At 37.3% G+C, this 14097-nt stretch overlaps 1 protein-coding gene across 1 annotated transcript in view; it reads right to left on the bottom strand.

The window, feature by feature from the left end:
* The window catches only part of SLC6A3 (solute carrier family 6 member 3), a 97681-nt gene that overhangs the window by 30363 nt on the left and 53221 nt on the right, over positions 1-14097 (bottom strand). Inside the window, exons 7-8 of the mRNA XM_001369509.4 lie at positions 9560-9663; positions 3543-3667 (exon numbers count right to left, since the gene is read on the bottom strand). Of these exons, the coding sequence (XP_001369546.2) occupies positions 3543-3667; positions 9560-9663 (229 nt within the window). The remainder of the gene's footprint in view (positions 1-3542; positions 3668-9559; positions 9664-14097) is intronic.

Below are 14097 nucleotides of genomic sequence, written 5' to 3'. Positions count from 1 at the left end.
CATTCATTTATTTATTTATTTTTAGGCCTTTAACTTTTATTTTAGAATCAATACTGGGTATTGCGTGGTAAGGGCTAGGCAATGGGGGTTAAGTGACTTTCACTGGATTACATAGCTAGAAGGAAATCTGAGGCTAAATTTGAGACTTCCAGTCTCTAGTCCTGGCTTTCAATCTACTGAGTCACCTAGATGTCCCTGGGTTTTGGTTTTATCTGAATATTCTCTCACAATCTGACCAATATGGAAAGATATCTTGCATGATCATACATGTATAGCCAGATCAAATTGCTTACCACCTCAGGGAGACGAGAGGAAAGGGAGAGGAGATAATTTGGGTTGGAAAGCATATGTATAACAATGTATTACGACCAATATCTCCCCTTTCCATCATTTGACTTGTGATAAGAAAGGTCTGGGAAAGGGAAATTTTACTCCCTATGTAAGCCTACCCAAGCCATAGCAAAACATGAGATTATGTAGGCAAGCTTCCCCCTTTCAGACTGAGATTGTTGTTGTTCATCTTTCTTTTTTCAAAGAGAACCAATGATATCATGGGGCAATGTCTCGACTTTTGCACAAATTGGATTTTAGTGAGGCAGTTGTCCAGAGTAGGCAGCCTCACTCCTCTTTCTTCTAGTCACCAAAGTCCCAGACAAAGGCAAGACAAAAGTTAGGACAGTTAGAATTCAGACTGGGAAACCTTGTGGAGGAAAGGAATATCATACAACCAGGAGTCAGAAAGATCTAAGTTCAAATTCTGCCTTCAACATTTACTGGTTGTATGACTCTTTGAAAATCACTTAGCTTTTCTTTGTCTTATATATTAACAGAATCTTCCTCACAGGGTTGTGTTTTTTTTTTTTTTTTAAGAATCAAAGCACTTTGTAAACCCTAAAAGCACTATCATTAATAAAAGGTTTGCATTCCTGGTATATACATGCAAATGGATTAAAGGGGAAATGATCAGATACATTGAGAAAAGGAGGAACCAGACCAAGATGTGAATTATGCCCATAGAGCAGACAGTTTTACCAAGGAGAACAGAAAATTGACTATAATTCTACACTGCTTTTCATACAAAGGATATCAAAACACCTGGTAAGTTCTTACTGTTCTCAAAGATATAAGAATTTTAGCATGAATGTTTTTCTTTTGCAAACTTTCTTAAACCAAAACAGTGTAGGATCTCAGATTTAGAAGTAGAAGGAACTCAGAGGTAAAAAATTCCTTACTCCCTTGTTTAATAGATGAGGAAACTGAGTTCACATAGGTAGCAATTAATAGCGCCAGGACTTAACTCTAGTTTCTCTGACTCATTCAAGAGCTCTTTCAACTGTACCAGCTGATCTAGAACTAAACAACTTTCATTCTACTGGGACATGAAGACATTTCATTTTCTTCCTTAAGAACTAGAACCCACAATTATCCATCTACAGATTTCTGAAGCATCCTATTAGAGTAGGCTACAGTTTCCTTCTAAACTAAGCTTTCTCACTGTTCCTGATTGAACAGAGGCATATTTTCAAAGAGAGACTTTGCCTTTAGATACCTCTACAGATTCCAAATGCCACAAACGACGCACACAGGAAGATATCGGTAAGCTTTGTAGAATGTATTATCAACATCCTCTTCTTTCATTTCTTTAGATGTGTTAATATTTTCTGGAGAATTAGAACTATAAATGACATTTACTTTACTTGTCACTGAAGCGGATGGAAGATTTTAACCTTTTCTATCAGGGGTTAATGGAGGTTTTTGTAAGCACTTACTATTTATCATAATAAAGGGCAAAACCAGCAATAAAAATGCAGAAATGCAATAGTAAGTAAATTCCATCATTCCTGTCTTTTTATTACTTCCCTCTTCTCTCATCCTACCCTAGGATTTTAAAAATGTTCTATAATTTATATGAACACAAGCATCACTTGCTCAATTGGTTTCAACTAGGTACAGAGTCCTAATTGAGTTGAAGTTGGAAAGAATTATCCTTGCTATAAATGGCACTCCAGGGGAACAACACTTCAGTGGACATCGAAGACTATCAGTGATGATTTCAGAAAAATCTGGACAATTTACCTGAACTGATGCAGAGTGAAGTGAGCAGAACCAGGAGAGCACTGTCTACACAGTAACAGCAATATTGTACAATGAACAACTATGAATGACTTCAGCTATTCCTAGCAATATAGTGATTCAAAACAATCCCAATGGACTCAAAGTGAAAATTGTCACTGGCAAACAGAGGAAAAACTGATGGAATCTGAATACTGATGGAAGCATACTAAATTTCACTTTCTTCATTTTCAATTTTTTGTTGCTGTTCAAGTTTTCTTTCACAAAAAGGCTAATATGAAAAAAAAACTTATAGTTATAATTACACATGTAAAATTTATAGTAGATTGTTTCCCATTTCAGGGAGGAAGGAGGAGAGGGAGAGAATTTAGAACTCAAAAACTTTTTTTTAATGTTAAAATTTTTTGTTACAAGTAATAGGGGAAAAATCAAATATTAAAAAATAAATGAAAAAATGAAAAAAAACTTTTTAGCTGGCAAAGAACTTGAATTGGTATACTCTGGGGACAATAGCATTAGAATCTATTGTCATGCCACTCTCCTGCCCAGTCAGTGCCTGCCTATTACCTCTAGGACCAAATACAAATTTTGTTTATTATTTAAAGTTATCCACAAATTGACTTTGCTTGCTGCTCCCCTTCATGCACACTAAGGTCTTGCCTAATTAGCTGTCTTGTTCCTCACACATGAAATTCCACCTCCCATCTTTATGTCTCTGTACAAATGTTTGCCCATACTTGAAATATACTTCTTTTTCACTTTCATATTTTAAAATCCCTAGTTTCTTTCATAGCTTACACCCAGCCTTTCCTTATTCTTTTATTTGCTAGTGCCTCCCTACTGAAATTAACTCCTATTTATTTTGTATAATCTTATATGTGAATGTAATATTTCCCTTCTATAGAATGGGTGTTCCTTGAGTGGAAGGCAGGGACTGTTTCACTTTTGGCTTTGTATGCCCTGGGTCTTCCTGGCACATGGTGGGTTCTTCATAAATGCTTGTTGATTGATTGATTGAATTCTTTTTATCTGACTCTGTTAACCTAAAGAGTAGCATCCATTTAAATACCAAAATATTCTTATAATATGTCCCATTCCCTGGGAACAATCCTGATCCTCTATTTTCCAGAATAAATATGTCAGCCACAGAGGAATAAACAAGAATGCTCACAGAAGAGGCCAAGAAGTTGGTTGGCAAAGTATTCATTACCTTTAAGAGTATTTAACCATCCTGTGGTTTGAAAGCATTTTAGGTGGGCTCTCAAACATTCTAATGAATAACTTCATCATAAAAAAAGGCCTTCTTGTCACATGATATTTCTCCTCCAAATTTGGAAAATCTGGGAAGGGAATCTTCCTTTTAGAGTGGTTATAATGATATGTGGACAGCTGAGAGCAAGTGGGTCAGCACAGGATTATGGCTAAGGAATCTAAGCCAAAGCTACTTTTATGTATGAGCACATACTCACCATCTTTGGCCACATCACCAATGGGAACATTGTGTTTCTGTGACATATAGCCCAAAAAGGAGAAGATGACAAAGCCAGAAAAAAAACTTGTCAGGGAGTTGACCGAGGTAGTGATGATCGCATCTCTGGGAAAACACAAAACAATTCGTCATGAAAAAGAGGAACATTATGGGAGCAGATGTAATTTTCAACTAATTATTCTTAATTCACTGGGACTTGAAGAACTGGGGCCATGGAGGAGGGCAGGGCACCATTTTCCAAAAGTGGACTGATTTTTTTCAGAATGAAAATGCTCAGCTTATTGACTCTTTGTGATCAATGGAACGATTTTCCTGTCTTTATTAGTTGCCTTACAGAAGACCCAAACAGTTTCACCTTGAGGACCCTCTCAGACACCTCTGACCCTCCAATGGATATATATGCTTAAATGGGCATCTGCAAAACAAGATTCTGAGCTGGTCAGGCTCTTGTGGTACCATTCATTACATAGTGGGGGGCCGATGAGAAGCCCTCCTGTACAACCTCCTTATGTCCTGAATGCAACCTTCTCAGAAGGTCAGGAGCAAGATTAAAGTCAGTGGGAAAAGAAAAAGGAAAAAGAAAGACTCTTCTTCTCACTCCCACATCTCAAGCACTAGATATAACTAATCATCAAGATGGAAGACTGGAAGTCTCTTAATCCCACCACAAGGACCAAACAGGATATTGGCAAGCTATTGACCTTTTTTTCCTGATTCACCAAACACTACTTATTTAAGAAACCCTCTGCCAGTAGGCTTTTGTGAACACCACATCTTGACCATTGGTATCTCTCTCAGGACAATGTAGCACTGGCATATTTTCAGGGAAATATATGTTTTCTTAAGGCGAATTTAACCTAGTAAGAATTGTGTCAAAACAATTATTTTTGAGTGATGTCTGATTCTTTGTGACCCTTTTTGGTTTTCTTAGCAAAGATATAGTAGTGGTTTGCTATTTCTTCTCTAGTTCCTTTTATAGATGAGGAAACTGAGGCATGCAGGGTTAAGTAACTTGTCCAGAGTCATACAGCTAGTAAGTATCTGAGGCCAAATTTGAACTTGGGAAGATGAGTCTTCTTGAATTTCTCTTCTAGAATTAGAGTACTCGAGTACTAGTACTCGAGTACTCTAACCACTGCACCACCAGTGAACTAATCTATAGAATGATTTTGCTTTTAAGTTGATTAATTCACACACACACACATACCAGCATTGGGAAAAAAAACCAAATTTTTCTGTGGTTTCCAGCTTATGTATATAGGGAAAATTTTTTTTATGATTACATTTTGCCCAATATGTAGAAAACAAGGTAAACTTGGGCACACACCACAAAAATGACAATAAGCAAGGGGACTTTTGTGAGTCATTTTAGGACTAATGCCAATGAATTATTGAGATTGCATAGGGGATGAAGACATACTAGAAATGCAATATTTTATAGGACTTTCCTATTGTTTTGCCCAGTCCCATAATTTTACCAGGTTGGGAAAATGTCTCTACTAATATGGATTAACAACAATTTACAGATTTAGAGAGTGCCCTGGGACACTGAGAAGGAAAGATGATTTGCCCAGGGTGACTCAGGCAGTGGACTTCAGAGGTGTGAAGCCAAGTTAAATGATTCCAAGGCCAGCCAATCTGCTCCTCCTTAACTAATTTATTTAGCTTTCCAACGGTCTCAATATAAATGCTTATTTGCATATAATGCTAAGTAGTATATAGGATGTAATCAGTAATATGCTACAGAGCAAGCCTGGTATAATGGATACATAGCTGCCCATGAAGCCAAGAAGGTGTGGGTTCAAATCTTGGCTCTGGCCATGACCCAGGGTAGTTCATGTAAGTTTTTGATCCTCTAGGCAACTCTCTAAGACTAGAAGTCACAGAGAAGAAAAAATGCCAACCTGCATTTTCAGAGGTGGTTTCCTGCCACACTAATGAAATCATAGTTCCAGTCTTTATCCCTATACCAGAAATATGATATAAAATTAAAATCTATGGCCTTTAAACCAAAGGAGTAAAAGCTAGAGACATCCATGAATTGATTTAAAGCACATATATGGCACATAGGTAACACAACAGTAAACACAAATGTTTACTGACTGACTAAGATAATAAATTAAAGGATATTATGGACATTCAAAGGTTTTATGATAGAAAGAGAAAAGGCTAGTCACTTGGCAAGGGTAAGAGCTCACAGAAGATCGTCAGAAGTTGCAATGTGAACTGTTGATGGGAACTCCCAAATAGATGAAATTCCAGATCTTTTTGAGTATTTTTTTTTCAGATTCTTTTTTTAAATTTTATTTAATTGATTAACTAAGAGAATTTTTCCGTGGTTACATTATTTATGTTCTTTCCCTCCCCTCTTTCTACCCCCCTCCCATAGCCAACATACAACTCCACTGGGTTTTACATGTGTCATTGATCAAGACCTATTTCCATATTATTAGTATTTGCACTAGAGTGATCTTTTAGAGTCTACATCTCCTCAATCATATCCCCATCCACCCATGTGATCAAGCAGTTGTTTTTCTTCCGTGTTTCTGCTCCCACAGTTCTTCCTCTGAATATGGACAATTTTCTTTCTCATAAGTTCCTCAGAAATTTCTTGGATCATTGCATTACTGCTAGTAGAAAAATCCATTAAATTCCCTATGTCAGATTCTTAATAGCTTGGTGACCTTGAGCAAATCCTTCAACTCTTTGGGTCTCAGCTTCCTCCTCTGTAAAATAAGAGGGTGGAAGTTGATGACCTCTACCTAGCTGATACAATGGATAGAACATCATGCCTAAAGTCAGGAAGATTGTTCTATCTGAATTCAAATCTGATCTCAGATACCCACTAGCCGCGTGACCCTGGGCAAGTTACCCACCCTTGGTTGCCTCAGTTTCCTAATCTGTAAATTGGGAGGGTAGAACAACAACAAAGATAAATTAGAACCAGACTGATAAAGGGTCTTTAAGACCTGCTAGGTTAAAGAAATTATTTTTTATCCTATGGCCAAATGGAGAGTCACTGAAGAGTTTTTCTAGTTATTCTGAGTATGAGAATACCATGCTCAGACCTGAGCATTAGGGCGATATCTAGGGGACTCATGAAGGAGGGATTCCATAGAAGAAAGCCAAGGGATCAATTAGGAAACTGCTGCAATGTCAGCAGGAGGAAAGAAGAGTGGAATACAACATATGCAAGATATCAGGTATAAGCAATAGGTCTTGACAATTCAATGTATGGTAAGATTGACTGAGAAAAAAGAGTCAACTAAGCTACTGAGGTTTCAAGTTTGAGTGACTCAGAAATGGTAGTGTTCTGAAGTGGTTTGCCATTTCCTTTTCCAATTCATTTCAAAGATGAAGGACTGAGCCAAGCAAGATCAAGTGATCTTTACCCAGGGTCACATAGCTAGTAAGTATCTGAGGCCAAACATGATGAATCTTCCTGACTCCAGAGCAGGCACTCTATCCACTACACCACTTAGTTGCCCCTCTAACTTTTCTATTCAACCTTATTTCATTCTTTTTTGAGTATTTTAATGGCATTAAAAGTACATGTTTATACCATATTCTGAAAATAATATTTGAGTCATAAAGTATTTCTTAAAAGAAAGTTTTGGAATTAAATAAGTCATCTTACAAATAGGAGGGAATGTGGGGAGGCCCCGACATATAATATGGTATAATTTTTAAATTTTGATTTTAAAACATATTATTACATTAGATTTTTATCCCATAAGCATACTTCAAAATACTGACTTAAGTCACAGCACTAACTAAAACTTTAGGTTTAATAATTTAAGTAAAAGAAATAATAAAATCATAAAACAATAAAAAATCAAGCTTTGATTTCCCCCTCTTATTCATTTGGTCTTCCCAGTATTCATGCCTGCAGCATCTCCTTTGATATAAAAGAAGGTAAATAATAAGTATATAAAGGTCAAAGACACCAGCATCTCCATGAAAGATCCCTGGGTTATTTTCAGACAGATTCTTGGTCGGTGAATTTATGTCAACAATTGCTATACATGTCACTTTTTATAGCAACACACTCCAGTATGGGCTCATCCAGTTGTTGCTGTGGAGTAAAAAAGGGAAGGAGGAAGGAAACAAACATTTGTAAAGCACCTACTATACTGTGCTAAATGCATTACAATATTGCCCCATATGATCATCACAGATATTAGCTAATTTGATCTCATTTGAAAGAAGAAACATTCAGTGACATGGTGATAGAAGGCAGCCAGATTTCCTGTTTCATTTAACAAGCCCATCCAGGCACACATCTGCTGCTGCTCAGAATCACTCAATGCTCTTTTGACCGTATTTCAGATTTTCCTCTGTAGGAATGAATATAACAGAAGAGACTATGAATAATAATTTAAACATAATTTTCTTAATGTTATGAATATATACTTTGAACACTGTCAAAAATCCTTAATTTGGCATATTCTTTAAATTATCTGTAGATTTTTCTGGCTTTACTCCTTTGGTTTGAGGATAAATGTCATTGATTTTAGTTTTGGAACATATTTCCATTTCATTTTTGACTTTGCATCCCCACAGAGTCTTGCATATGGTGGCTTAATAAACACTTGTTGATTGATTGATTGGCATTTGACTACATTTCTGTGAATTAGAAAGGGGCTGTTAGGGCTCAGAGAAAACACTAAGCAATGACAAGTAGGAAGCTGACATCAAGGCATGGGGCAGGGAGGTCACTTAAAAAAAACCCTTTACTTTCTGTCTTAGATTCTATACTAAGTCTCAGTTCTAAGGCAGAAGAGCAGTAGGGGCTAGGCAAGTGGGGTTAAGTGACTTGCTCAGGGCCACATGGCTAGGAAGTGCCTGAGATCACATTTGAACTCAAGTCATCCTGATTCCAGGACTGGCACTCCACCCACTGTGCTACCTAGCTGCCCCAGCTCACTTTTGATGTCATCTAGAATAAGAAAAATGGTCCATGAGGGCATCATTGTATTATATGAGACTACCATACTCTTAGTCTTCAGTAAAAGATTAAATTATGATTAGAATAATTTGTTTAAGAAGACAGAGAAGTGTGTCGGATTCAAATTTCTGTTTTAGGTTTGAATTTTTCTTGGCTATTTGCTAGCTGGGTAAACTTGGTCAAATTACATTATCTCTTTAGGTCCTTATTAAGTCTCCTGTAAAATGAAGAGATTGGCTAGATGGCCTCTGAGATCCCTCTTGGTTCGAATATGATTTTTTGATTCATTGAGACTTATACAAATATAGTGGTACTAGGTTGCTGAGTACTCACTCAAAAGTCAAGATCACCCTGTGGTGCTGCTGGTCAGTTTCCAAAAATGAAGGACAAACAACAATAATGGTTAGGAAGAAGCTTCTCAGGAAAATGTAGGCGTTTGAAAGTAATAGGGAAAAGGGGTAGTAGAGGAAGGTTGAACTTATAAAAAAGAGATCAGTCTTAACAGAAAACTTTCAAATAAAGCTTTCAGTTCCTGCACATGGTCTCCCTCAAGTCTCATATCTAGATTAATCAATTCTAGAAAAATGAAAAGCCCTTAGAATTTTAGAAGTGATATGACTATCCTTTTTTTTTTTAATGCATTCAATGTGTACTTCAATAGATTTAGGGCAAACATTTCACCTGTTCTATTCTTATTTAATTTATTTAAAAAGAGTTTAGCAAAAGTTCTTCTTGCCCTGGGGTGGGGGAGGTGTCCAAAATTTTGTCTTAAATATTTTCATCTATATTTCAATATAATTTGTTTACTTACCCTATTTTAAAATACATTTATTCTGTGAAATACATAGGCTTTACTAGTTTGCTGAGAGTCTATGACAAAAAAAGATTAAGTTTAAGCTCTAGTTTCTAGGTTTTATAATCAGTTTCCTCTTTCTGTTCTTCCAGACATTGACTTCTGTATCAATTCTTTAAAAATCTCAATAGTAAAAAATAAATGACCCACCATTTGATCATTCAAACACTTTCAAATATGAGAGTTCAGGGCTTACCTATAACAGTTGTTAGTAAATTTATTGTAACTGGAGAATGCTATAAGCACACCAAACCCAACACCAAGAGAGAAGCAGATTTGAGTAGCAGCATCTATCCAAACCTACAAACAGATCCAGAACCAGATATACAAAAGAAGAGAGAGAGAGAGAGAGAGAGAGAGAGAGAGAGAGAGAGAGAGCAAGAAAGAGAGAAAGCTGTTATTAGAGATAATTGCAGGAAACTCATTCAGCCCAAAGATGAAAGATAAGGGCTGAATACAAGGTAATTTTGCAAATTACTACTGCATGCATGCATGTACCCAAGCCTGCTCCTCAGATTATTGTTTTCAGTTATATGATGTCCTGAGTTCTTGCTGAGGGGAATTGTGTCTGTGCCTGTGTCCTGTTCTTTCTTATGGAAAGTGGCACGAGTTTAGACTCAACTCATTATCAAAAAGAAAATGATATTCAAAACATGATCAGTAGCAAATTATACTTTAAGGAATACATATTCCCTATGACCTTGACAGAAAAGAGAATATTCTTAAAAAGAGGTGATTTTTCTTGGTACCTTAAATTGCTATTTGATTCCTTTACCAATAAAATGCTCTGATTACTTGGTTTCAAAAATAAATCAGTTAATACAACAACATTTGTAAGAATAGGAATCCATGAAACTCTAATTAGTCTGTTCATTCATAAATTGAATATAAATGTCCTAAAATCTGAATGAGATATTTTCCCACACTATCTATAAGAAACAGTCCATAACCAAACTTAGCCCAGAAGAAATATAAGCAGGGGTATGCTGGTAAAGGTTTAACAGCTATTTCTCAAGGGGAAAAATTAATATTCAACACACTTTTCAGTTTAAGTTAAATTAAGTTTAAAGTATACTATTAACACTTTATTAAGCCCAAACAATCAAGAAAATAATAAATCGAGTCCTGCTTTGTAGCTTTGTTTGTTTTTTGTTTTGTAGCTTTTGCTGATTTCCAAGGTCTAAAGACTCATACTGAAAATTTAACAATTAGCTTTGAGCTGACACCCAAGTGTGTGAATCTACTCCTCTTACTTTACAGAGCTGGGAGTCTGTGGGTGTGGAACACTGCACGTAATGTTGGATTTGGGTAGCTTCGCTTAGCTGCTTTCTTTTAAAACTTTCATTGAAAAATTTTTAATTATGAGTCTCTGGGTATATGTATGTCTCTGTGTATGTGTGGCAATGGCTAGATTCAGAAACGAAGACAATGTAAAAACAAAAGATAGTAATAAAATACATTAAAAAGAAAGAGATAGTCTAAGAAATATGTTAAAGTATATTTCCAAAACCCAGTTTAGCTAGTTCAAAAACGAACTGGCTCACACTTGTAAAGACACTTTGCCTTCATCTTTTGTGTTCGTCCTCTTCCCCAATAAACAGAAAGTTATTTGTTTATGCATATATATATATATATATATATATATACATATATATTAATATCATGTCTAGCTTTCATAGAATCAGGATTTAAGTAACATTATACTTAAGTGAAATGTCTGTATAATTCAGTAACTATTGTTCTTAAGGATAACCATGGAACAATGATCACATTGACAGAGTGGGGAGTTACAAACATTCTCAAGATTTTTTTCTAACCAAATAGGGTGGGTTGTTGCCAACTCCTGGGTATCCATGTGAAGTGTGTCCTCATTCTCTCCATCTGGGGTTCTTTACTTTGTTTGTGACCTGGACCCCTAGAGCAATCTGGTGAAGCCTCTGTTTTTAAGTACATGAAATGAAATACATGGGATTACAAAAGAAACCATTTGTATTGGAATGTGGTCGTCTTTTTTCTTTTTAGAAACAAATTCATGGACTCCAGGTTAAGAACCCCCACTCTCCTCCTGATCTCTGTGCAAGGCTAAACCTGAGGGTGAGTTTTCTCCCCAATTCATCCTCTGTAGATAGTTCTTTCCTGCCCTAATGCAACTTCATAAAGATCTGCATGCTTGCTTTCTCTGCCCATCTACCGTCCTGGCCTAAAAATGCATGGACTCAACTGTGTGGAGAGATCGGGAAGGGGTAGGAAGAAGAGCCAAGGAGTATTCTTCTAGTCTCCTTTAATATTCTTGCAGGGGTCCCCAAACTTTTTACACAGGGACCAGTTCACTGTCCCTCAGATTGTTGGAGGGCCAGACTATAAAAAAAAAAACTACAAACAAATCTGTGTACCGCTGTCTGGGATAGCAGAGGCTGCAGCGCTGGCTGTGATGAGCCTGTCACACCTTGCACAGGCCCCTCACTGCCCCCACTATAAAGGGCAGCAGTATACACAGTGCGGAATCCCCTCCCCCAGATCACCACTCATCATGCTGATGTCTTTCATTGTGCAGCCACATAATCCTTTGGGCAGCTCCTCGTTCTTGTTCAGTTGCTCTCAGAACAAGGTGCCATGCAAAGGATATGTCACCGGAAGTAGTACTGTATGTGAGCAACACCGCACTTTGTGGTGCCACCACATACAGTGTTCCTCTCACTGACTACCAATGAAAGAGGTGCCCCTTCCGGAAGTGTGGTGGGGGCCAGATAAATGGCCTCAGGGGGCCACATGTGGCCCTCGAACCATAGTTTGGGGACCCCTGTTTTAGAGGCATAGCACAACTTTTCTCCCTTAATTTATACCAAAATGTTCATGACTTATCTGTCAGATACTGTCACTCTCCTCAGACAGAGAGGTGAATGCTGGGTTTGTGGGGGGTGCAGCAACCGTGTGCTTCAAAGCTGTATTGATTATCCTCCTGAAGGGACCTGTAGCAGAAATAGTTCTTCTCTCTAACTTCAAACTTACTTCAGCCTCATCTCCTCAGGAGGGATGCTGAAATTAGGTACACCATGGGCAGATATGTGACCCTTGTATAATTTAAAATCTGTTACCCTAAAAAAAGAACTACATTTCCCAGGAGCCTACTGACTTCCTGTCATTAGGTACTTCCTGTAGACAGAGGATATTAGCAAGTAGGCAGTCTTCTTGGGCCTCTTTCTTCAGCTTGCAGACAGCATGGTGGTGGTGGCAAGCTAAGTGAGGGGATTTTAAATGGGCTAATCAGTCACAGGCACATTGTCTTTATTTTGCATCCTCTTTACTCCTTGATTTCTAATGATCATTAATAAATCTCCTAAAATATAACATTTATATTATTGACATTAATTTTAATTTTTACACCCTCATCTGTTAAATGGGGAAAATTAAAGCTCCTACTTCACAGAGATGTTGTGAGGATCAAATGAAAAAAAGTACACATAAAGTTCAGATCTTCCTCCACCTAGGCAAGACAATGACCCTATGCAGTCCCAGTTGTTCATCTCCTTAAGGAGAAGAGAATAAAGCTGTGTCTGAGATACATTCTGATAGCATGTTTATGCTTCGGGAAGTGTGTTATCATGGAAACACTGTAGCTGCAATTATATGTATATAGTAACTTTAAAGAGTGAGATATTTCACAAAATGTCTAGGTTGTTCCCCATTCAAAATTTGACCAGAGGAATGGATATTTGTCTCAACAAATGTTGGATAATGCAATCTTTTCCAGGTCTGAGAGCACATAGACTTTAGCACATCCTGTAAAGTAACTGCTATCATATTTCAACAATTATCCCGTCAGCACAAGGTCAGGTAGAATGATTCTGAAAGTAATAAAATAAAGGTATTTGAAAATAGGATAGACAAAATCTTCCTGGGGCTAGTTACTTAGATATAGCTTTTCCTACAGCCAGTGGGATCAAAGGATTACAGATTTAAAGCTAGAAGAGAATGTAATAACCATCAAGCCAATTCCCTTATTTTACAAATGAGGAAACCTAGGTGGAACGAAGTAGTATCCCATGCCTAAAGTCACACAGGGCTGGGATGTAAGCTCAAGTTCTCTTATACCAAATCCCATGCATTATCTACAGATGGCTCTAGAAGTCTCTAATTGACCCAAGAGTTTTTGTGACTTTATTGTGATGGAGGCCTATTTCAGGTCTCAAAAGACCAAAGAATTCAGGTGGACTCACCAAATCCTCTCAGAAGTAACAAGGCAGTGAATGGTCACACTGATCAGGTAGGAAATGAAGAAGGAAAGATATCACCTCTTACTCAAAAATATGAATCAACAGATTAGTCCCAGTGGTCCCACCACTTCTCACTATCCCAATTTACTGGTGCTAGAGTATTGGTGATTGGGTGGGGTGGTAAGCAGGATTTTTCAAACACTCCTATTTGTACACCCTCTACCCACCACTGATTTGTTTTCTGGACAGCTGACTCACTATAAACACTCCTCTATTGCGCTGGGAAGCTGTATTAAACAGATGGGTGATTCTATTTATTTTTATTAAAACCCTTCTTAGAATTAAAACCCTACTTCCATCTTAGAATCAATAATGTGTATTTTTTCTAAGGCTGCAATAAGGACCAGTCAATGGGGGTTAAATGACTTGCCCAGGGTCACACAGCTAGAAGGTGTCTGAGGTCACATTTGAATCTATAGACCTGGCTCTTGATCCACTAAACCACTCAGCTGCCCTAATC

This window comes from Monodelphis domestica, chromosome 3 (genome assembly GCF_027887165.1).
Source record: "Monodelphis domestica isolate mMonDom1 chromosome 3, mMonDom1.pri, whole genome shotgun sequence".
NCBI lineage: Eukaryota > Metazoa > Chordata > Mammalia > Didelphimorphia > Didelphidae > Monodelphis > Monodelphis domestica.
Note: the sequence above shows the minus strand (reverse complement) of the source record. Positions and strands in the feature narration are given on the sequence as shown.